The sequence below is a fragment of the Thunnus thynnus genome, chromosome 24 (assembly GCF_963924715.1).
Source record: "Thunnus thynnus chromosome 24, fThuThy2.1, whole genome shotgun sequence".
Classification (NCBI taxonomy): domain Eukaryota; kingdom Metazoa; phylum Chordata; class Actinopteri; order Scombriformes; family Scombridae; genus Thunnus; species Thunnus thynnus.
The window spans coordinates 4,162,843-4,186,716 of NC_089540.1; the positions used below are offsets into that span (position 1 = coordinate 4,162,843).

The 23,874-nt window shown below is 38.8% G+C and overlaps 1 protein-coding gene across 2 annotated transcripts in view; it reads left to right on the top strand.

Moving 5' to 3' along the window:
* The window catches only part of LOC137177411 (collagen alpha-1(XXVIII) chain-like), a 47,695-nt gene that overhangs the window by 16,093 nt on the left and 7,728 nt on the right, over positions 1 to 23,874 (top strand). For both annotated transcript variants that reach the window (XM_067583713.1, XM_067583711.1), the window contains exons 6-26: positions 1,627 to 1,680; positions 1,821 to 1,865; positions 2,060 to 2,086; positions 2,539 to 2,583; positions 2,897 to 2,941; positions 3,773 to 3,826; positions 5,068 to 5,136; positions 5,245 to 5,313; positions 5,774 to 5,842; positions 11,581 to 11,649; positions 12,567 to 12,635; positions 14,003 to 14,071; positions 14,250 to 14,318; positions 14,428 to 14,499; positions 14,591 to 14,659; positions 14,791 to 14,862; positions 15,037 to 15,105; positions 17,573 to 17,641; positions 18,199 to 18,267; positions 18,664 to 18,732; positions 20,324 to 20,392. In XM_067583713.1, the coding sequence (XP_067439814.1) occupies positions 1,627 to 1,680; positions 1,821 to 1,865; positions 2,060 to 2,086; positions 2,539 to 2,583; positions 2,897 to 2,941; positions 3,773 to 3,826; positions 5,068 to 5,136; positions 5,245 to 5,313; positions 5,774 to 5,842; positions 11,581 to 11,649; positions 12,567 to 12,635; positions 14,003 to 14,071; positions 14,250 to 14,318; positions 14,428 to 14,499; positions 14,591 to 14,659; positions 14,791 to 14,862; positions 15,037 to 15,105; positions 17,573 to 17,641; positions 18,199 to 18,267; positions 18,664 to 18,732; positions 20,324 to 20,392 (1,311 nt within the window). The remainder of the gene's footprint in view (positions 1 to 1,626; positions 1,681 to 1,820; positions 1,866 to 2,059; positions 2,087 to 2,538; positions 2,584 to 2,896; positions 2,942 to 3,772; positions 3,827 to 5,067; positions 5,137 to 5,244; positions 5,314 to 5,773; positions 5,843 to 11,580; positions 11,650 to 12,566; positions 12,636 to 14,002; positions 14,072 to 14,249; positions 14,319 to 14,427; positions 14,500 to 14,590; positions 14,660 to 14,790; positions 14,863 to 15,036; positions 15,106 to 17,572; positions 17,642 to 18,198; positions 18,268 to 18,663; positions 18,733 to 20,323; positions 20,393 to 23,874) is intronic.

The following is a 23,874-nucleotide window of genomic DNA, read 5'->3' on the forward strand; positions in this document are numbered from 1 at the left end:
TGTCCAGCTCAAACAACTGAATGTTACATCCTCCTCTTGTTTGAGTTGGTCCAAAACAACAACAACAACAAAAATGTATGCCAGTTTCATGTGTTTAATTTTTCATTACCATTGGAGCCAGGATGGCTTGTAGCCATTCTCCACCATTTACATAAGCATTGCTTCATAAATGGCTTGGTTGTGATATGAATTGCCAAGTTTCGCTTGTATACTTTTGTTAGGCCAAACTGAAAGAAGACACTTGGTCTTATCTTGACTCCATCCATGAGTGTCTTGAATATCCATAACATTCTTGCTGCTTTGTTGCTAGTAGCTTAGCTCGCTAACCGGCTAATGGCTGCTACCTCGCTGGTTTGAAACAGTCACACACGATTACGTATTTCCGCCCACATAGTTGTTGTATGTGGATTGGTAACGCAATTGCATTTACACTTGTGCTCAATGTGGTCACAATGCATCCCTGACCACCTCTGGAGGTGGTTTGGCTGATCTGTTCATAATCCATCCTCATTGTGTCTTGGTTGCATTTACACTCACCCTTTCATGTGGTCAAGCACATGCACATACACATCTGATTGCAATCCGATCACCCAAAATGCATTTTAGAGCAAGGTGTAAAGGGGGCCATTGTTACTAAGCTAATAATTTTTGTATGTACAAGTAATACATTGACATTTTGGGAAATACACTTATTTACTTTCTTGCTTAGAGGTAGATGAGAAGATCCATACCACTCTCACCTGTTAATCTTAAATATGAAGCTGAAGCCAGGAAACAGTTAGCTAAATTTAGCATACGCTTAGATAGTCACCTTGAGGTTACCAGCCAAACAATTACTGAAGGAAGTCACTGCACCCAGCCAAGAAATAGTCAACATGTCATTTTCACACTTCAGTTTTAATACAGATTAAACAAACAAGATCAGTGACCTTTGGAGGTGCTAGTTGGTGCTTGTAGTTTCTGGTAGATTTTTAATATTCCCAGATAAATTAAGTAATTAATTATTTGAATAAGACGTGCTTAGGTAGCATAAAATGTATTCTTTAAAGTTGAAACAAACCTTAATAGCCATAGTAAATTTCATTTTACTTGCTCTTATTAATTACATGGACTGATGCTTCATTTACTTTTCTGGTCTATAGATATTATTTTCAGGGATGGTTTACTTTATGATATGCTGCTGAATGTCTTTATTTATATTTTATTTTCTGATTTTACAATTATCTAATTCAATTACTTTTCTGTTGTTGAATTGAATTACTTGTCTGATTTTCATCTTGTTTAACTACGAACTGAGAGAGAATATATCTACTTAAAATGTTCTTGGACTTGTTTATAGTCTCTCATAACTCAGCTGAACCCTGTTAATGTTTAGCTAAACCTGAAAATGATCCCACAGTATGCTATGTTTTTTCTATTATCCCATGGCCCTTTCTGCACATCAAACTTTTAGTACTGAGGAAATTTTACCATATAAAATGTTTGTATGTATACTAATTGTGGAACTGATTCAATAGGGTTTACTAAATATTTTGTATGGATTTGTCATTCAAATGTGCTCCTGCTTGCTTTGAGGTTATTATAGATGTTTTCTGCCTAATGTTATTTCTATGCCTTCCTCTACAGGGCAAGAAGGGGCGTCCTGGAGAGGATGGAAGCCCCGGCCCAAAGGGAACAAAGGTGCTTCCAACTCATTTAATCATCAGTTTGTTTGTTTTTTTTAAAAATAAAACTGCATGATACAGATTTTCTACTACTACTACTGGTATCAGCAAACCAGCAGGGTTGCATTTCCTAACTAAAATCCCTCTTTCCGTCAGGGTGAGAGTGGGCTCAGTGGACTTCCTGGTCGGGAGGGATCAGAGGTGAGCTAAGGGTCTGAAATCAAATTGTTAAGATTAAGTCATAAATCAAGATTAACAAGTACAGCATCAACAAAAAAACCCAGCATCATTGTTGTAAATGAACAAAAGACAATTCTTGTTCTGCAGTCTGTGTGACTGTGTTTAGGATGTTGTCTGTCTCCTCCTGACTTAATGAGACTGTTTTGTACACACAGGGAAAACCAGGATACAAAGGAGAGAAGGTATCGTATGGATTCTATTGTCAAAGTACAGGGTTCCTGTGCTTGTGGAAAATCTGCAACACTGAGAGAAACAGAAGAATTATGTTTTCCAGACCTGATAATGTCCTATAAAAGAGAGCATACACAGAAAAGACTTTGGAAATATCGTGGCATTTTCTTCTCCTATTTTCATCTGTGTTTAATGTCAAGCTTATCTGCAAGTGTCTCTGGTTACCTCACTTTTCAAGGAACTCAACCCCAAAGTTCCTGATTACATAAACCCCATGTCATTAGTTTGCAAACAAACTCAACTCCCGGCTGGGATATTGAAACACATTATTCCTAAATAAATTGTTTTTTTGACATTGCACTCTGTGTCATGAACTTGTTGAGGGATTTCATTAGAAGCCTGAAATTATGCAAAATGACACTATGCTAATGACTGATCTAAAGTGCTTTTTATTCTCTTACAGGGAGAGAGGGGGGAGTGTGGCACACCTGGAATTAAAGGAGACAGAGTATGTTGCCCTTTAATGTTGTTATAACCAAACTCACGTATAAATCTCTGTTGCAATCTTATTGTCATTCCTTCAGTTCTTCCAGAAGTCACTTACACAATTATATCTGAGTAAAATTCTGATTGCTGACCTTTATAAAGTGATATATAGTTTTATGTTATGGTAATCACAGGCTAAAGTTCATTCTCCATATCCTTTTAATCTGTTTTTTTCACCACACTATCACTGATTCTAACACAACCACTTTAAGATGAAAGTATTGTTTGTGATCACCATGGACTATGAATTTTAAGCATCTCCTATTTTATTCTAGGGTCCTGAAGGTACTGTTGGCCCGCAAGGAAATCGTGGACTTCAGGTAAAATATACCATTCTTTTTTTTTATCACTGAATCCAACTGACCTTTTGCAAAGCCCCAATCCCTTACTTGTTTTCTCTCCACCTGTCAAGCTATCCATTTCAGCAGAGCACAGAGACAGTTTACAGTGGTAATGGTGGCAGATTTACCACTCAAAAGTAATACTTTTTGAAACAATAGGTCTTCAGTTACACACAGAAGCAAACAAAAGCAGGCTTCTCATTTCTAGCAGGCGACTGTCGACTGAAATGACAACTGTTGTTAAAAGATTTTAGCAGCTGTAGCTGCTAGCTAATTAACACTGACTTAACAATGAAACACAGTTTTCAGCTGATTTGTTTCTTGTTTTAAACAAGAAACCTGTAAATGGGACTTAAATAAGCACTGATTGCCACATACATAATATAATGCTAAAAGACTGAAGATAAAGCTGTATGTTCCTAGAAAACTTCACCATTCTCACAGGTATACTGCAGTATTATACATAAAAATGTATTATATTGTAAATGTACTGTATTCTAAAGATATACATATTATACAGTAAAATGTTACTCAATTAATTTCAGTACTCACATTTCATCACTTACACTTTTGCTCTTGTGGTTTTTGGTTTTGGAAAGGTTAAAAAAACATGATGTGGAGAAATTTACACCTTGACAGGCCTGGCATGCTAAGTTATGGTTGCTAAGTTACAATTGGACAACCGCTGTTCAGGGGAGGGGTTTAGCAAACAGTCAGTCATGCCATCTTAATTGCAAAGGTGTCATATTCAGGGTCTGCCTGATCCTTCATAATCTACAATAACTTGCTGTGCTATTTTGCACCATTCAGGGTTTGCCTGGTCCAATCGGTGATGTTGGACCTGAAGGTGTGATGGGTAGAAAAGTAAGTATTTCTCAGTCTTGATGCTTTTGAAATCAATGCTTGACATGTTCAAAGCTCTAAAATCTGGGAGGTGTTGAAGGAAGAAGTAAATCAAACTCCTCCTCAGATTCCTTCCTTTATATGTGAGTGACTTCACTTTTTAAGAGCCAGACTGGCCTTTCCTCTCCTCCAGTCCAAAGGCACTGGTCAAAGGTGACCCACTGTCTTCAAACCAGATGAAGTACACTGAAGTTTTTGCTTGGATGCATAAACTCTTTTACAGTCTGGTTTGAATTAAGTCTCTTTCATAGTTGTATGAACGTCAGTGGATTCATCAGCACAAAGGAAATGGATAAACTTGCTACCTGTGTTGAGGAATTGGTGAAAAATGAAATGTTCTGGCTGTGTGTGAAAGAATATTAAGTGAGAAAATGCATGTGACATATAAAGTGTCGTCTTTGTTCCTGAGAAATTTTCTCTGAAGAACATTACGCTCAGAGAGTTGACATTTAAAATGTGTTTAGACTAAATCAATTCATCGTAGACATAAATAACATCACAAATGTCAAGTCGCCCTACAAACTAATATACTGATCGGCTGACCGTACATTTGAACACTTATTTGTGAATTATGATCCATGACCACTGGAACATTTGAAAGCCCTGTGAAGTATCTCATCCTTTATTACCTTGTCAGCCTATTTGTCTGTTCCAACTTTTTAAGCCCCCTCTTCTGTGTTACAGCTGCTAATTCTGCCATGAGCCCACACTCCCCACCAAGTGTTCCCTCCTTAATTATTTTGGAAGAATGTTCATGTTGATTATCTGGCTGTCATCCTATATCACCTGAATGGCAGACTAATGTCTGGGTTTAATCATTGTCCCAACTTGCCTAAAAGGGCAGGGGAAAGGAAAAAAAAAGTGCCGGTATGCACCTACTAACATTTCCACGCCCTCTTCACGCCTCTTGTGTGCCCTCCTGCTGCACACCATGGCTGTGATTTACAGCGTCTGAGTGAATAATTGCATTCTTTACCAATAAAGTATTTACTGAAGGAGTGAAGGACCCCAAAGTACATGCCTAAACCCCCTTTTAAGTTAGCTAAATAACAGAGGAAGTGTGGAGTTGGAGAAAGTAGACGGTCTTGGTCAAACGGAAAATGTGGACAGTTTTACTGATGTCTGAGGTCAAGAATCAGCAACTGTTTGTGCATCTGTGTGCATGCCTTTTCACATGTCTGTCACTGCCTATCTTTTTATAGGGGGAACGGGGACTTCCTGGGCCACCTGGAATCCAAGGGGAAACGGGAATCGGTCTTCCGGGACCCAAGGTGAAGTCTGCCAACCTATTGTTTTGGAAAATTAAGTCATGAGAACATAATCTTCCACCTTTGCCTAACCCTGTTTGTGCACTCCTCTCACTGTCTCCCATTCTGCAGGGTGATGTTGGTTTCCAGGGGCAACCAGGGCCTCCGGGTCCTCTAGGAGTTGGCGAGCCCGGACCACCGGTGAGTAAGAAACCAGCACACACACTTCACACAAAGGTTACAGGTGGTGTTCAAAGTTATTTTTGAAACAGTAGGTCTCTGATAGTCTCCAGCTGACTTTGTAATGTCTCCAACTCTTTTTAAAGAGAACTCTGTAAAAGTGTCTTAATAGTACACATGATGACTAGGTACATGATAAAGCTTAAACACATATACTGAAATCTCTTATGTGAAGTATCTAGGAGTGTTCTAACAGTGGCAGAAACGTGTGTGTTCATGTAGGACCCCATTGCTCATACTAAAAGGCTGATTGAGAAAATAAGTCATCAGTGCCTTTAATAGAGTCCCATGTGGAGAAATCCAACCTGTGATCGGACAATGGCTCTTCAGGGGAGGGGTTTAGAAAACAGTCAATTATTGAAAGGGGTCATTCTTTATGTCCCCCACCCCATTGTTACTTATATTGTTTTGTTTTACTCAGGGGCCTCAAGGGCAACAGGGAGTCCAAGGAGAGAGAGGACCGATAGGAGAAGGTCTCCCTGGACCAAAGGTGAGTTAGTGTTCATGTCTTTTATGTCTCAGGCTCTTGGGGCTCACAGTTTTTCCTGGGAGGCTCATGCACTCAAGACAGTTAAAAGCTTTGAACCCTCGTGACCCCATTTGATGCATTCATCAGCAATTCACCTACCTACCCACTGACCTGCACGAAGGCCCCCGTCTGGGCTCCAGATTCCACAGTGTAATGACGGGAAATTGACAACGTGTACGGTTACAAGAGGCGATAACACAACACAGAAGTTCCATAAATTAACATGCAGCAGTGCAGTATGGCTCTCATTACCTCATTGCATGATCGGTCCATTGATCGTCCCTGCTAGAAGACATGTGAACATGCTGGTGCAGAGCGGAAGATGCACACATGATTCAGGAAAATAGCCAGGACACCTTGATATATGACAGAGTGAGTGACTCAGCGTGAGAGGAAAGAATGAGTCTGTTCCTGCGTCTGTTTCTTCTCAGGACGTACACACACATAATGTATATAAACACACTCATTCTCGTGCCACATGTGGATACACACTCACACAGGTGTACACATGTGTTTCAGAGATTAGACATGTTCCTTGCTGGAGCTTATAACTTTCATCACTCATTTTCTGTTTTTCTAACATCTTAAAAAGAAGTCCTTTGTATTTTATGTCAGAATTTGGGTATTCTTGATGACCTGAGGTACAGTTTCCCTTCTACAATTTATAGATCACACATGCCAGATTTTTTAAAGGTGCAGTCAATATTTTTTAGGTCAAATATCCTTAAAATGTACTATATTTAAGCCAGACAAATAATAAGATTCAATGTTTTCCCACCAGAATTTCACTTCTTGCACTGTGGAGAAGGTTCTAACACTTGGATCTCCAACCAGGGAGTTAAAATTTACAGAAAATATTACCAAACATTTAACTCAATAGAATATAATATGGTAAAAATCCAAATATCTACTAAAATGTACAGACTTTTTTGTGAGTCTAGTGGGGTGACAGTGCATAGATGGATTACCACATTGGCAAAGTGGGCATGTGCCTAGGACTCCCTGGTTTATAGAGGAGTAAGCCTGTAAATAAACCACGTAAATAAAAATGAAATATAATCATATTTGTTTGGGTAACCAGTTAAATCTAAATCACTTGCTGAGCACACATAAATTAATGTTAACTGTGAATCATGATTTCAGCAGGCACATTCCTTATGTAAATTAGTAAAAGTAGGAGAAGCTAGAGATACAAGCAACAGAATTGGACAGTGTTTGTAATTTGGATAGCTGTTACCAAAACTGGTGCATCCATAGTATTTAGATATTGTCACAAATTTTGATAGTTGAAACCAAAATAAACCATTCTTACTTGTATCTACAAAGTTAAAATTTGTTCTTTAAGCCTACAATTATGAAAATTTGTGGCCCTATGTAAAAACTGTGGGGACATCACTTTTGGTAACAGCTATCAAAACAAAGTATATGATAAAGTATGATATATTGTTTGCACTTGCAATATAGTTGAAATTACTAATCAGGTCACACAATCAGATGGTCACAGAATTCTTGTAATACTGGTGTAGGTAGCACTGTGTACTGTGTGGCCGTAGCTGTGGCTTTGAACTATATAGTTTTTCTTGTTTATGTGTTCTTTCATTGTACACAGTAGGTTGATGTTTTATTGGCATTATTCACACATGGTTTCTGAGCAAAACAGAACAAAAATGTTGTTAATGTTAGTTGTTAGTAGGTTAGCCAGCTGTCACTGATTTTATCCCTATTATTATTATTTTATCCCTGGAGTGATAGCTGACAGATGATTTTACACTCTGATTCCATCACTGCAGCTCAGAACAACATGAGACAACTGTGTGATGATAATTGGAAATAAAAACAAAAGGTTTGTCTTTTATTAGAAAAATAATCCACACACTGTTCATTGGCTCCCAATTAATTTGTGGTTCTGATGATGTCGTTTGTCATTAACAACCCTACCTCTTTCACATGAATGTGCTCATAGCTGGATAGGAAACCCCAGAATTGACTGAGCTTGTTGATAGCCAGCTCCATGATACCGGTTATCCAGGACAGCCAATGTTAGGCTCAGTGAAGCCAGTTCACCCAAAGAGAGCCAGACTAAGCTGAACTTGCTTTGTAGTACAGGCCCCAGGTCATGTCTGCTGGGAGGGGGTGTGTATGTGTATGTGTATGACTCGTCAAAGCAGTAGAAGCACAGGTGGAATTGAAGACATTGATGATGGCTGTATTTTATTTTGGTAAGCCAGTTCCAGGGCTCTGGTATCGTGTATGCTCTCTCACTGACATGGCGCACTGGGGCACTTAATGGTGGAAAGTGCAAGAAGTGGCCATGAATTTTAGGTTAAAACATTCCCAAATTAACTAAAATTATCAACAGAATGAATTATGACCTATATGTAGTGTGTTGCAAAGAACTAACTTCAGGCAGTAATGGCGGAGCGAGGCTGAATGCTGTTGAAATTTTTGCTGTGTGCTATTAATATGTCACTTTATTAAGTTTTAATACTTTATCAGGTGAGAACGTAACCATCGTTTGGATCAGGTGGCCAATTCTTACGCTTTATACCTTTAATGGAATGGAGCCATCATTAATATTATTATTTGCACCTGTGCTCTTCCTGCTTTGACAAGTCAAAATGTTTGCTGTGGAAAGGGTCTATTTGTACATTTTACAGTTGGGGGACTTAGACTCATGACCTCAGTATTTCTAAATACACTGGCTACAACATACAACACATTACATTTACTCATTATGTAATGCAGGGATATAATATAAAGTTGATATCTGTACACAATCAAACTGTTAGTGTTAATTTTAGTGTAAAATCAGGACTGTCCCACATGTTATACATCTGTACAAATGTATTTAATGCAATGAACAGCTACATCCACCAGACATGTTTTGATAAATCAGACATGTAAATTAAAAGTGATTAAGTTAGTGGAATGCTTTTCAGTAATGACAGATGTTATCACTTCTTGGCTACGTTACAACACTAACAGAGCAGCTTTACATCAGTGGGCACAGCCACTATAATTCAGGTGAATATCATACTTTTTTCCACTTCCCCGGACCTTCATCCAATGTATCATTTGTGGACTTTCCTGTGAGATGGTGACAATTAGTTTCCACCCCTGAACAGGAGGAGGTGTATCTCCCATTGGCCTCGAGGGTGCTCGTTTTTTTTCCTCAACAGCAGACTCGACCGTGGACACGCAGATGGCGTTCATGTTTTAAAGCAGCGTTCTTCACATGACGTGTCTCGACAAGCTCCAGAGTCACAGCAGCTCAGCAGCAGTATTACCCTTTTTCCACATCATTAGCACCTCAGCTTGTGTGCCAAAATGAGAGATCATAGAGTTATGAAAAAGCAAAAATCTATACTATAGCTGACATGCAAATGCAGCATCACTACTGCTACTACTACATGCTAGTCAATGCACATTTGTGTCTGTCACTGTATTTCTGTTGTCCTTAGATGACCTTGGAAGACAGGGAAATGTTCACAAGGGTAATATGACTTTTTAGCAGAGTCATATACAGCCAGACATTATGCTGCACTCTTTCCATTGTACTTACTGTCAACTTGGATTACTGGTGTAATCCCTCACTGCTTCTTCTGTTTTTTAATACCCCTCCAGACACATTTTAAAACACATAAAATGCTCTGCTTTGAATCATATTTCTGTCCAGTATATTTTTTTCACATAAAATGTGCAATTCTGAAAAGGAGTTAAAGGCTTTCTTCTCTCCTCTCTATGATTTTCAGAAACGATAAGCATGCAAATATAGAGATGCTTCAGGGCAGGGCCCCACCCACTACTAATGATCCAATTACACACGATGAGTAACTAACATAGTGCAGACCACACATTTAACGTGAGACTATATGCCAATATTGAAAAAATAACACATTCTGCCACTTACAAATGAAAGCTTATGTAGCTAATGTTAGCAAACTTTATATAAATATCGCTCTATAATAGATATTAATAAGCCAGTTCACTGACTTGATGACTCCTCTTGTGCCATTGTACACTATATTTTAGCATTTACCACTATCTCATAATTGTTGTTGTCACATGCTTGACTTACACTACAAGATGAGTTTGGTGTCTGAACTGAGCAGAATTTTTAAACTAACAAGAAGGGCTGTGACTTTGTGACTTTTGCATCTAAAAGGAGTAACACTGTAAGTTATTAATACCAAAATTTATTACATTTACATTGGAATGATTGATGAATGGACTGACCAATAGTATCAGTATCAGCTCATATTAGTTTATCACAGACTGAAATATCCCAACGACTACTGGATTGATCAATCATGAGATTTTTTTACATTCATGATTCCAAGAGGATGAAACCTGCTGACTTTGGTGATCCCCTGGCTTTTCTTGTAGCGCCACTAGCAGGTCCTTTTTTTTTTTATGTATACAGTGAAATATCTCAACATCTACTGGATAGATTGGCTTGGAATTCTGTTTAGACATTAATGGTTCTCAGATGATTGTATCCTAATGACTGTGTTGATCCTGTGACTTTTCTTCTAGTGCCACCATGAGGTTGACATTTGTGGTTTTGAGTGAAATGTCAAATTAATTAATGTCCCTTCAGGAAGAAACTTTTTGCTGATCCCTTAAATTTTTCCCTACCTACCTGCAAAAATTATGACATTCCTATTAGCCTTAGCTGTACTTTGTGTTTAGTGTGTTTTGCAAGTGTTATATTTCATGCAACACGCAATAACTACATGCATCAACAGCTGCTATTAGCCAGTCGTCGCCAGTGCTAACACTGCCAAAAGCCACCTAAGAAATGGTGCATGGCTGTTGGTTGACTGATGGGGATTCTAGCATAATTTGTTTGCACAAGAACAGGCTTAGCTTTAGCAAATCTATAATATACAGTCATTTCTGTGACAGCAAAGGATGCTTTGGTAAATATTGGAAGGAATGCATATTTACAGCTCCAATCTGGACAACAACACAATCCATCATGTCTAGTTTAGCCACCCAACACCAGCTTTTCACTCTAGCTCCACAGTGTACTTTTGTAATTTACATGTATTTGGGTGTTGGGCCTGTTTTATATTGTATATTGGACTGACTTCTCCCATTTGTGATCTTACAAATCATGCTTGCACTCACACATCACACAACATGTATATCAGAGAGGTACAGAGAAGCCTCTGACAAACTCTGCAGATACAGTTAATCAGTTTCTATAGTAGACAAATCAAACATGAAAGGGGATTCAACCAACAGGAAAACACATTCCGATTGAAAGGGTCTTTAAAGTCAGACTAGAAATTTGTATTAACTTACAGTGACTTCAAAAGACATTATGTTGGTTTCTGTGGTGAGAATCTTCAGCAACAATATTGTTTACATATGGTGCCAACACTGTCTGACAGTAAAATGTCTCTGTCTGGTCTCAGTTAACATTATTGTCTTTCATCAACTGAAGGCCAAACTTGACATGTAGACAACAACAACAACATCAGAAAGCCCACATTTGGCTTCTATGTAATGTAAATTTATACTGGTTGCTGCATGTGATATCAGATTATGTGAGAGTAGTAAAAATGAAGATTTAGGGTTATATAGGTCTTCCCAGTATTATGCACGTGTTCTTCTTATATGCGCTTTCATATACTGTATTAAACTGCTATTCAAGAGGCAAAATGCAATACCTTCTCTGTCTCTTCTCACAGGGTGAGCGAGGCTTGGAGGGGCCACGGGGGCCCAGAGGACAGCTAGGCCTTGGAATCAAAGGAGACAAGGTACAGTAGAGTACATAGAGGCTGTAAATAAGACGCCTGGCTGCAAAGCTTTCACACAAGCATGAAAATAAAGCCAGAGTCCTGTTGCGAGAAAGGCCAGGAGTTGGCAGAGTCACTGGTGAATGCATTCAGTGCGGTGTTATATAGGAGGTCGCAGTCTACAGTTGATGAATCAAGGTTAAAGCTTGGACAGTGTAGGAGGAGAGACGCTCCACGGTTTTGGGCTGATGAATGTGGGAAAGTTAGCTCTGAACTGGTGCAGTCAGAGAACATAAAGGTATTAAGTAGGTATATAAGTTTACCTTTCAGAATGTGTTTGCATATCTTTGCAGCCATCTGGCAATCACAGAACTAGTTGAGTTGAAATGTGTTTTAAAGTTGAATAATTCCTCTTATGTCACTGGCAAATGATGTTCACTTTTAAGAATGAATGATATCATCACCCCCTAAAACAGTTCTTTTAAAACATGAAGTTTTTTTATATTGGAGTTTTGGGCATAAATTGTGCTGACAGTTTTACTGTAGCCTTGTGGTGAAGTTCATCACATATAATTGCAATGTTTTCATGTAGTAATGACAAACCAGTGCCTCCAGGGTTTTCTGTATGTTAACATAATAGGTTTATGATTTTAATGTTGTATGTCAAAGAGGAAAAGACAGTGAATCAAGAAGCAAATGTCACTTAGTTATGTGTATAAAAAGATTTTACTGCGTGAATGTACTCATGCATTGCAATAAACACTTTATATTCATTACAGAGCCAAAAGGAAATGCACAGGATCTTAAAACAATCATTCACAGTTGGGTGCTTTCCACATGTAATAAATCATGAAATGTCCTAGTTGGCATTTGAGTGTGATGCATGTTAACATTTACATGTTGTTATCATTAAACTACAATGTTATTTGAATCCATAGGGGGATTTCGGCCCTCCAGGTCTTCCAGGGCCCCTTGGCCTCTCAGGTGTGGGCATACAGGGTGAGAAGGCAAGTACTTTATCAATAAAATGACTTCTGCTGTGGCATAAACTACCATGAAATGATAGTTTTGCATGTTATGTCTTGATTCCTGAACCTATTTTAAAAAAGCATATTTAAAACACATTTTAAAAAAGCAAGACCCTTCCCACTCCCTTTGGAAAAAACTGCAACACCCTCTCCCAACATGTCAAAAAAATGAACAGTGTTTAATTGATACAACTTTCATCCATTCCTTGCTAAATAAGGCAAAGCATAAACTAGCAGCATCATCAAGCTGATGTACTCTACTCTAAACCGTATTATCTAAATGGCAAAATGCACACATGAGAAGTGAAATTGGAAAATGATAATTCATGGCAACCATGATAAAATGGCAGCTATTCCAGCCACTCTCTATTAGATGGTGATGTTGGCCTGTAGGCCTGTCGGTCAACCACTTTGGTCCAGACTGAAACATCTCAACTACTAGATGGATTGCCACGATGTTTTATACAGTTATGGTCCCCAGAGGAAGAATCCTACTTTGTTGATTTTTCCTTTAGCAACACCACAAGTGTTACATTTATGGTTTTGAATAAAATGTCTCAACAATTATTAGATGTATTGCAATTAAATTTAGTACACACATTGTCCCCCTCAAAATGAACTGTAATGACTTTGTGACCCCTCAACTTTTCCTTTAGCGCCACCATCAGGACAAAGTTGTAATTTGTCCAATATTTTGTTTATGGCCGAATACCTGCAAAACTAGTGACAATCTAACCTAATTAGCAAATGATAACATGTTAACATGCTAATCTTAGATGGTGAACATGGTAACCATTATACTTGCTAAACATTAGCACGTTTGCATTGTCATTGTAAGCCTGTCAGCATGCTGATGTTAGCATTTAACTGAAAGCACCAATCTGCCTAAGTTGCCGGCCTGGCCGTTGTTCTTGCTGAACAAAGAGTTACTATCTATCCCAAATGGTAATTGCTGCCATTGAATGAATGAACACCACCTACAGTATGACAGGCTTAAGCATCTTAATATTTTTGCCACACCCCTGGATTCCACATATTACAGATAAAGATGAACTAGATCAGGTGATATAGCTGACATACAAAGTCAGGATAGTCCATCACAATTAAACCAACGTGATGCATAAATTTTGTAAACATGAATGTTTTGGAGCAACAACTGGAGACTCAGAGGATATTGTTTCCTGCAGACAGCTGAGTCAAAGGTCACTTTGCTTATATAAAAACACAGTTAATTACTCTAAGAAAATGGTGATGGTCCACTGCTCACCAACATGTGGAAGAGAGGGAGACATTTGTGTGACATTTCAGTAGACTTCTCTTGTTATTTCTGCCATTGATCCTTACAGGGCGTGGAAGGACCAAGGGGTCCACCAGGGAGCAGAGGCCCACCAGGAGAAGGCCTACCTGGGCCCAAGGTTTGTACATACACTCACAATGTTGTTAAGTTTGATGATAACACAAATCAGTGCCATAAAGGCTCACAGTTGAGAGGCCCCATGAACATATTATAATTATGAAATCATAGCCACTTCCATGTGTCACTAACAATAGGGCTATAGTAAGAATGTTGTCATATTGTCTTGTTTTGCACAGGGAGACCAGGGGTTGCCGGGCGAGGTTGGCGCCCCAGGAGAGAGAGGCGCTGGAGAGCCTGGAGCTAAGGTGGTTCACAGCCCTTTAGCGAAAACCACATGAGCAGTAATAATCTATATTCTTACATGGCTAAAAGTCTCCAGTTCATAAGCTCACAGATGCATGTATGTGTCCTCAGGGTGAGCCGGGATCAACAGGATTGTCTGGGTTGCCTGGCCTGCCAGGAGAGGACGGAGCCCCAGGACAGAAGGTAGTTTGATGGTTGTTTGCTTCAATATCAAGCCTCTGTAAGTAATCAATTCAGTCGTTTACTATGAGCATATGTGTGTTTGTGTCTTCAGGGTGAGCCAGGAGCTGTGGGTTTCAGGGGGCCAGAGGGGGCACCTGGTGTTGGCACCCAGGGTGAAAAGGTAAGACAAAATTACATTCCTTGGTGACTTTTTTGCATATGTTTTACTAGGACTTTGCTGAACTGTGTATGATAAGTAATGTCATAGCTATAAGATTTGCACATAACTGTATTCCCAATGTGACCTTTAAGGGCGACCAAGGCCAAAGAGGAATAAGAGGCTTGACTGGTCCACCTGGCATTGCTGGACCCTCAGGACCAAAGGTGAGGTGCCATTAGGTCATCATAGTTATTAAATATTTAATTTTTTTGCATTGAGACCCTGTCCATGGCCTTATTGAAGTGCATTTAAGTGCATACATGGCAAGGAATGATGAGAAAAGATAAATTACAAGGTACTGATTTTAACCACTTTGCTTGCATTCAAATCTTCATCAGGGAGAACCAGGGGCACCGGGCAGATTGGGCTTACCTGGTCCACCAGGCCGCTTTGCTGTCGGACCCAAGGTAACCTCTCACACTTCTACTGTAGTAATATTAGAAAACTGTCAAAGCCTGTTATGTTCCCTGCACATGTTTATAATACAAGTGATGATGATTTTAATTGTTCCAAATGCTGTTAAAAATGATTCCAAGAGATTTTCTTGATTGCCATAAGAGATACACAACAGTTCCACACACACTTTGAAATCAAGTATAACCTTATTTCATGACACTGGTGACAACTTTTACTTGTTTCACATTGATGTAATGTCAGCAGTGGTGGAAGAAGCATTCAGATCCTTTACTTAACTTAAAGTAGTAATGCTACAATGTAAAAAAATACTCCATTACAAATGTAAGTCTTAAGCATCATTACCTAAATGTACTTAAGGTATCAAAAGTTCTCCTGCAGTAAAATGGCTCTGGTCAGTGTTATATTGTCATATATAAGACATTACTATGTAATGTTACTGATGCATTAACATGTAAGCAGCATTTTAATGTTGTGGCTTGGACCACTAAAGTGCAATCTAAATTAAATTGATAAGGAACTTGCTGAACAGCAGCCACTGTGGTCAAAAGTGGCAATTACAAGATGGCAAATGCTCAAATATAGTCAACACAAATGGGGAATCATAAAGTCGGTGAAATTACCCAGTAATCACAGTTACACAGCAAAATCAAAGATAAAGTTATCTAACATTAGCTTGTATTAGCCACCATAGGATACTGGTCATACTGGACTGTGGAGCCAAATGTCTGAGTGTATTAAATGAAGTGAGAGTGTGTTTTATTACTAATGAATTCATCTTTTAATTTTTAATAGGAAGAATATGTTATTTCTTATTTCAACAAAATTACATTGTATGGCTTTAAAGGTATAAAGTGTAAGAACTGACCAGAATTTAAATCATTCCCAAATTAATTAAAATTATCAAAAGAATGTGAAGAAATAACCGTTTTGACATTATGTCCAGACCTATATGTATTGTGTTGCAGAGATACTGTATCTAGTGAAGTTAGCATGTTAACCAGCTAGCTCCGGCCCATAATACCACTTTGTATCTCAGGGGTGATAGTGAGTCACTGTAGCATCCAGTCTGCCCTCAGTGTAGTTTTGTGATACCAGACATCAGAGATCTCTGCCTACAGGTGTCTGGGGATTTCTAAATGCACAGTAGTTGCTTAAACGGCGGCGAGAATGGCCGCTAACAAACCTACACCCTTTATATTTCTTCAAGGACACTTCTTACCAGAAAGTATTCTCCTCCATAGTGAACTGCATGTCACTGCCCCAATAAGAAGAGCCGCCCTAAAGACTTTGGTTGTGCAATGCAGGTTTTTCTACACTCAGTTTTAACAACGAATCGTGGGAGATTGTCCTCAGTCTCTATGGGCGAAGCATTTCGAGACTGACCTTTGAGTCTACCCTCAGTCCAACATAAGAGGAAGAAGAAGCAGCAGTAATGGTGGAGCCAGGCTGAATGCTGTTGAAAATTTCACTGTAAGACTGTTAATATGTCACTTTATTAAGTTTTAATATTTTTTCAGGGGAGAAAGTAACCATATAGACTCCCAATACGTGGTCAGTTTATCCAAATAACATCTATTTGGAAAGGTACACGAGCATTGTCGAAGCAGCCGGCCGCTGTGCTGGCTGGGGAGACCTCAGCTGGTCATATCATCTGATCCAATGAACTGCACTGGGTTGCACCAGCTATGTGACAGCTGGCATGAGCCATTTGGCATCATAGCACATCGCAGTACGCAGGATCAATATTGAAATATCATAGCAATAAATTAGGTCTCTACTGGATTACTATGTTGTCAAATGGCAGCAATTAATGAGAGAAATTATGCTGTGTGGCAGAAAAACTGCTGTTTTACCATCAGTGACTTCTGTGACATTTTATGATTTACATGTACTCTAGGGGCATGTGTGTTAATATTTTGTTGTTACTCAGAATTATGTTGCAACTTATCTCTGTGGTGCAACTGCTTTCTGATCTTTGCAGCTTGTTTGTAATTTACCGCTGTCTCTAATGTCTCTGTTTCTGAGGCTCTGTTTCAATATCTGCTTTTACTTTCTTTAATATTTCACCTCATATTTTGCTTACATGGTGAATATTTTAAAATAACTTTTAGTTTAATTAAATTATTACCAATCTAACTTGGGTGACCCCATAAGAAAAGGGAGGGCTGGGGGTCTGATTAGGGGCCCACAGCTCACTTTTGCCCTGGGGCCCCCTATCAGGTTAATGAAGCTCATTACAGGTTTTGTTTGTAAAATCTTAATCTGAAAAGTAACTATAGTTACAGAAAAATGCAGTGGAGTAAAAAAAAAAACAATGTTTCACGTTAAATGGAAGTACTTAGTACAGTACTTGAGTTGTTACATTCCACCACTGACTGTCGGTACCATGTTAGGAACCTTATTTACATTACTGTGTTATGAACATGTAGTGTTAAAGTAACCTAAAATGTGTTCTAGGGTGATCTTGGTCCAAGTGGTCCTCCTGGTCCGATTGGGGAGACTGGCTACGGACTTCCAGGTCCAAAGGTGACACACAGTACAAACCTCTTCTCTAAAAAAACAATGTGTGTAACTCAAGTCTAAATTCTTTTCTTGCTTGATCTCTGCCTGTAGCCACTCACTGGAAGTTTGGGTTTTGAATAAACAAGTGCAAGCTTGTAGTCACAGCTGAACAGCCTATGTTTGGAAAATCAATTATGAAATGAATGTAATGAGAGGCAGATTTGGCAGCACATGAACGCGCCGATCCCTTTCATCATGAAGACCATTACCCAGTATCCAGCAAGAACAGAGAAGATGTCAAAAAATGGGATGAGAAATATAAATCCGCATGCTGTCATGCTTGTCTTCGCTCCAACATTTGTTAAAAATTTCAGCTGAAATACTACAGCATGTCTTAACATTTCCATTTTATAAATGTATTGCACAATACTCACAACACAGAACCACACAAAAGGAGCAGAAGCACATGTGTCCAGTTACATCCACATTCCACTTCAGTTTCCTTTGAAAACATATCTGTAAATCATGTTGTTCCCTTTGTATGAATGAATTATTGACTGATATGTATCTGTGTGCTGTAGGGTGACCGTGGAGATTCAGGCCCTGCAGGTCCACTCGGTCCCAAAGGAGATGGCTATCCTGGCCCTATGGTGAGGAACTGATTAAGACACTGACAGACCCATATGTCCACCCATAAATCTCGCATTCATACCATCTATCTACACATTTACATCAAGTCCTCCATCCGTCTGTCTTTTGTCGTCCTAATTTTACCCATCAGTTCCAGCCATCCATCCATCAGTAAGACATTTATCACCAAAAGTTATGTAAAAGTATCTGGTCCTTTTATATCTCACAGAACAGTGAGCAGCGGACTCCTGGGTATGTTTTCTGCAATTAAGAGCATAGCAAAGGAGACACAGTAGAGCAATGAGGGGTCACTATGCAGGAAAGGATTTGGTGGTATATATGGGGACTGAAGAAGAGATTTACTCACTGTGGTATCTCTGAAAATGTATTTTACCTCCATGTTATGTTTAATTTAGGGCCCTCCAGGTCTGCCTGGACTTCCAGGAGAACCCGGGCCAGAAGGAGTGGGCATCCCTGGACCAAAGGTGAGATATTGGATCAGTCAGATGGAAAAATAATGTATGTCAGGTAAATGAATGTTGATGGCACATAAGACAGATAGAAAGTAAGTAATGTGTCTGTCTGTCGAAGAGTTCCAGTTTGTTTTTACACACCAGTGTACTTATGTATGCGAATGCATGCATTTTGCATTCTTTTCCTCGAAAATATAGACATTGGTCATTTATTTAGTCTAACACTAAGTCATAAAATGTAACTTTCTTTTTGAATAAGGAACACTAGAGTCAGACAGTTGTTTCCAATTCAGACCATCTGACTAAGACATTTTCTCAAATCACATAGGATCAACAATAATAATGCTAATTGTAATCATCTGGTGTTGCAGTCATCTGCCCTGTTTTACAAGTGCTTTGGGTCAGTTTTCACAACAGAGTTTAAGTGTTTCAGTCACAATACATTCATCTCATATTAGCACATTTTAATGCTTATTAATCACTTACAGATCACTAATTTATGCTGCATGTGTTTGTAAGCATTTCTACTTATCTTAACAACAGTGAAGCAATGTGAAGCAATGTAAATAGTGGTTTAATGTTACATGCTTTCCAACATTACAGTATGATTGTAGCTTACTGTATTCCAGTCAACCAGCTCATATGGAATAGATTTGTATGTAAATGTAGAATATGTACAGCATTGATGTTTGGGGTCGAGAAACATCAAGCTCAGCACAGCAGGAAGGGGGGAGCGACTACACTAACTTTCCCACGAGGGGAAGGTAGATTCATAGCCTTCAGGTGGATGCAGGGGTGGAGGTGAGGCTTTTGAAATTGTATATGAACAGCAGCAGCAGGAAGTGTGGCAACAAGTGACAGCATAGCTAATTAATTTACAAGTGATATAAATATCTAAGGTTTGATGTCTTGAATAAAAAACTTTATGGCCAATAATGAATGGAAAGAGTAAACTGATGCAGTAAACTTCATAACAATCATCATTTTGTCTTGTGTGAATGTAGGGTTTACTGTAGTGTTAAGTCAGACTTTAAACTTTTCATTTCAAATACTGACTTCAGCATTAATTGTACATTTTCCTTTCTTTTCTATTGCTCATTGTGTACTCTTGAGGAAAGGACCACTGCTGACTCTGTTTTAATGAGAATTATTTACAGTTTGACAACATTATTTAATGTTTTCTTAAACGCAACAATGATTAAAATTCAATAATGAACCTATACTGTGCAGTGCTGTGAAATTAGGTAATACATTACTGCTTGATGTATTACCTAATTTGATGCAGTTGTTTTCATTGTGTGTGCTCTGTGACATTTTGAGGCCAATTAGAAGTATCACATTTTGTGTTTTGCAAAATGAAACTTTACTGTGAAAATTGAGACAAAGCAACGGTAAAATACTGTTAGATCAATTTCATAGCCATGCTTGAATCTGCATTAGAGACAAGTGAAAGTGTCTCCCCAGTGGAACATTGGGTCGTTTGTTTTAAGGAAACTAATTAAAGGAAACTAGGTTTTCCTCTGAGCAGAATTTAATTCGTTTGATTGCAAATTGCTCTGTTGTAAGTGTTAATATATCTTCACTGTGTTTTCCATCTATCCAGGGGGATATTGGTTTCCGAGGGTTACCTGGTTTACCGGGACCTCCGGGCGAAGGCCTCCAAGGACCTCCGGTACTTCATAACATTCACTTTGTTCAGATTTTAGATAACTCCTCACTAAAATAACTTCCATTGGTTATTGAACCACTCCTTGAACCATTTTTCATAAACATTTCTAAATCAGGTTTTGCGTTTTGTTTCTGCAAACACAAGTCAAGGACAACATTATAATGTGTTTACTTATCCAGGAGGCCTTCTGGAATTTTATTTGACATACAACCAGATGGTTGTGAATGACTCATTTTCTCTGAAGAATTACGTCTTAGCTGTAGTCAGAGAGTTCCAGATTTAAAAAAAGAGTGCTTCATCTTGTGCGTGAACATGCCCACCACAGGAGTCTTATATTCAAAGGCTGCCAGTTCATTTGTTCTGGGTATTTATCACGATTTTCCCCGCAGCACTCCAACACATCAGTACAGAGTGTGACACATCGGTGCAGAGTGTGAATCTCCGCAGACATATGTGTCTGATGAGAAGCACTTGGCCATACATGCCTAACTGAAGCAACATCCAGCACCCATATGTTCTCAAATATCACATCCAGATTCCCTGCAGGCTTCAGACCATTGTATGTGCAGGTCCGAGCACTGTCACAGTCATGCAGCGGTAGGCAAGATTTAATTGAGGACTTAACTAAAGCCATCAAATGAGAAAAAATGAGAGAGCAGATCGCGTTGGCAGAAAATGGTGGTGTCATAGATTCATGACTCAGTATTATAAAACAGGGATAATCCGAACCTTGAAAAAGAGATTTCCCAGAAGAATGTCAGATTGTTTCATAGTGTGTTTCACATTCATTTTACATCTGTTCACAAAAGTGAAATTATTGATTACACATGTGTGGCACACGGCTGGTCTGTCTGGATGGAACTGTAACAATGCCTTTGATTTTTTTTTTTTTTTTTGGACAATTTGAAATTCTTCTCACAGTTTGAACTCAGATCACACAGAATATATAATAAAGTAAAACCCTTATGTGCAGAGTTTTATTCCAATGGATTGTAACCAGAGTTACAACATGTTTCACAGTTTAAAATAAAAACAATGACAAAAAGCATTTGAATAAATATTTAAAGCCCCTGGAAAGGCAAATCCATGATTGGCTGTTAATCATGTAATTTGGGATCTATTGTGCATATAATAAACACCTAAAAAGTATGAGAACATAGCCTTTGACATAGCCTATATTGTTCTTTAGAAAGTTTCTCTCCCTTCCCTAGTTACCGGGTTGCAGTTAGGCAGGGCTAAGCTTGGGAATTTATTACATAATAAATACCTGCCCAATCATATTTAAGAGAAAGATGATTGACGTGGCTATCTGGCCAAGCTGACTTCACAACACTTACTCTCATCTCCCCCATGAGAAAACAATGCACTGCACTTTTCTTTGCTTTTAGCTAGAATGAGAATTCAAATTAGCATGGTTTGAAAGTTACTGTGTTAAGCTAACTAGCAGACTTGGATACACCATCCAAATCTGTATTAATCACTGAGTAGATAAGTGGCTCAAAAGTGTAGCGAATGGAGAATGCTAAAACGATCAGCATCATACTCCGGGGGGTATAATTAAATAAAAACACAGATTTGGGTGGTCTAACCTGTTTTGCTAGTTAGTTGATTAGTCACGCTTTCTAACCCAGTAGGGTCCATTTGATAGATTTGGTATTTTATTCCATATCAGCAAAACGTTTTAGTGAATGAATAGAAAATAAAACGGTACTTGAGCTGAAAGTGAGCTGTCAATCAAACGTGATCAGGACACACCCACACAGTCCTGAGAAATGGTTTGAGCAGCCAAATGAGCTGTTTTTGAGCTAAGTTTTCTAATAGTTATGAATGTTTATTTTCATTCAGATTTTTGTGGATGCTTGATGAGACACTCAACTTTGATATCATATATGCATTTTTATGATTTCAAGCCATGTTTCCAGAGGCTTTAAAAGACTAGCAAGACTGTCAAAAGAATAAGAGCAAATCAGAGCAAGGAAGCATGAATAAAATGCATATGAGAATAAAACGGTCTTGAGATGAGATTTGAAACACTCAACAGAGTTTCCTGGCCTGATCTCCAAAAGGATAAATGTTCTATTACCTGGAACCGGGACAGTAAAAACTCATTTAGTCTTGAGTCTTTGAGCAAGACACAATCAGTTGTCCTGATGACCTGAGAGGCCTAGTAGACCTGCTGTAGTTATAATCATACAACAGCTCATACAATACATTACAGACAAAACAATGGATGATTTGTTGTAGCTGCTGGAAAGATAAGAAGGGGAGTAGTTTGGCAATGAAATTTAAAATCACAGGAGTTATCGTTTATCAGTACTCATGGTGAAATGTGCCAATGGTTGGGTGAAGCCCATTTTTCATGTTAAATGATGTTTTAACTTATGATTAGACCCTGCAGTGGGTATCAGGCTGCGCCCTCTGACAGGTGACATCATTCTTATCAACCCTGATATAATGTACATATAAAGCGACTTCACCCAAGCAAATAGCAGACACTCTGCTCATTAATCAGGCCATATATCAACACTGTATCTGCTAAGGTTAAACTACATTGGCTGGCCCCACAGGCAGTTTCATCTGAATGCCATAGCCTGCTCAGTAGGCAATGTTTATGTTTCCATTCTGCTATCAGAAACCTTTTCACACCATTCTCTGACCTAACTGTTCTTGAAACCCTCACCCAAGCAAATAGCAGATACTTGACCTGACCATGTATCTGCACTGTCTCTGCTTCGGCTAAATTACAGTGGCTGACCACACCGACTTGATAAGCAATTTCATCTGAATGCCATGTGCTGCTCAGTTGTCCCACCACCACCGTCACTGTTTACCTAACTCCAATAGTCCTACAAGTAGCCACTAATAACTGACTACTGAAAGTTCAGCTGGCAGTCAGAGATGACCCCTGTGTTTCTGGAAACCAGTTTTGAGTTAAAACCCAGGAAAGAAATTGCTGATGTAAAATTTCTAAGGTCTGATTTGGGGCATAGGCAAGGACTTTAGTGTTGTTGTGATTTACCTGCAGAACACTATGAGACATCCAGACACTAATCTCATTAAGTTCCCCATGTTTCACAAATGCATAAAGCTGGATATCATTGGCATAGTGACAATACGAGACACAGCGAACAGATGGATAATAAGCCCTAAAAGCAGCATGAATGTCAGTTATTAGCATGAATGATATGCTATCATTAATTACGCTGGTCTTGTATTAATCCACCTCCATGTTAAAATAGCAGGGTCATTTCTCAATGGGTGACTTCCAGCAGAGGTGCTATTACTAATGCCACTGACAGTGTCACTGCAGTTTTGTTGTAGCAGGTCTGCTAATGCTAAAGATAGCAATAGAAGCTAACATGACATACAATACAATTATGAGCTTTGTACCTGTTTTAGTAAAACCAAAGAAAGAGGATGGGAGACATTTCTTAAGCTAAAAGAGATGATAAAATGCTTTTACTAAAAGGCCTAAACGAAGGACA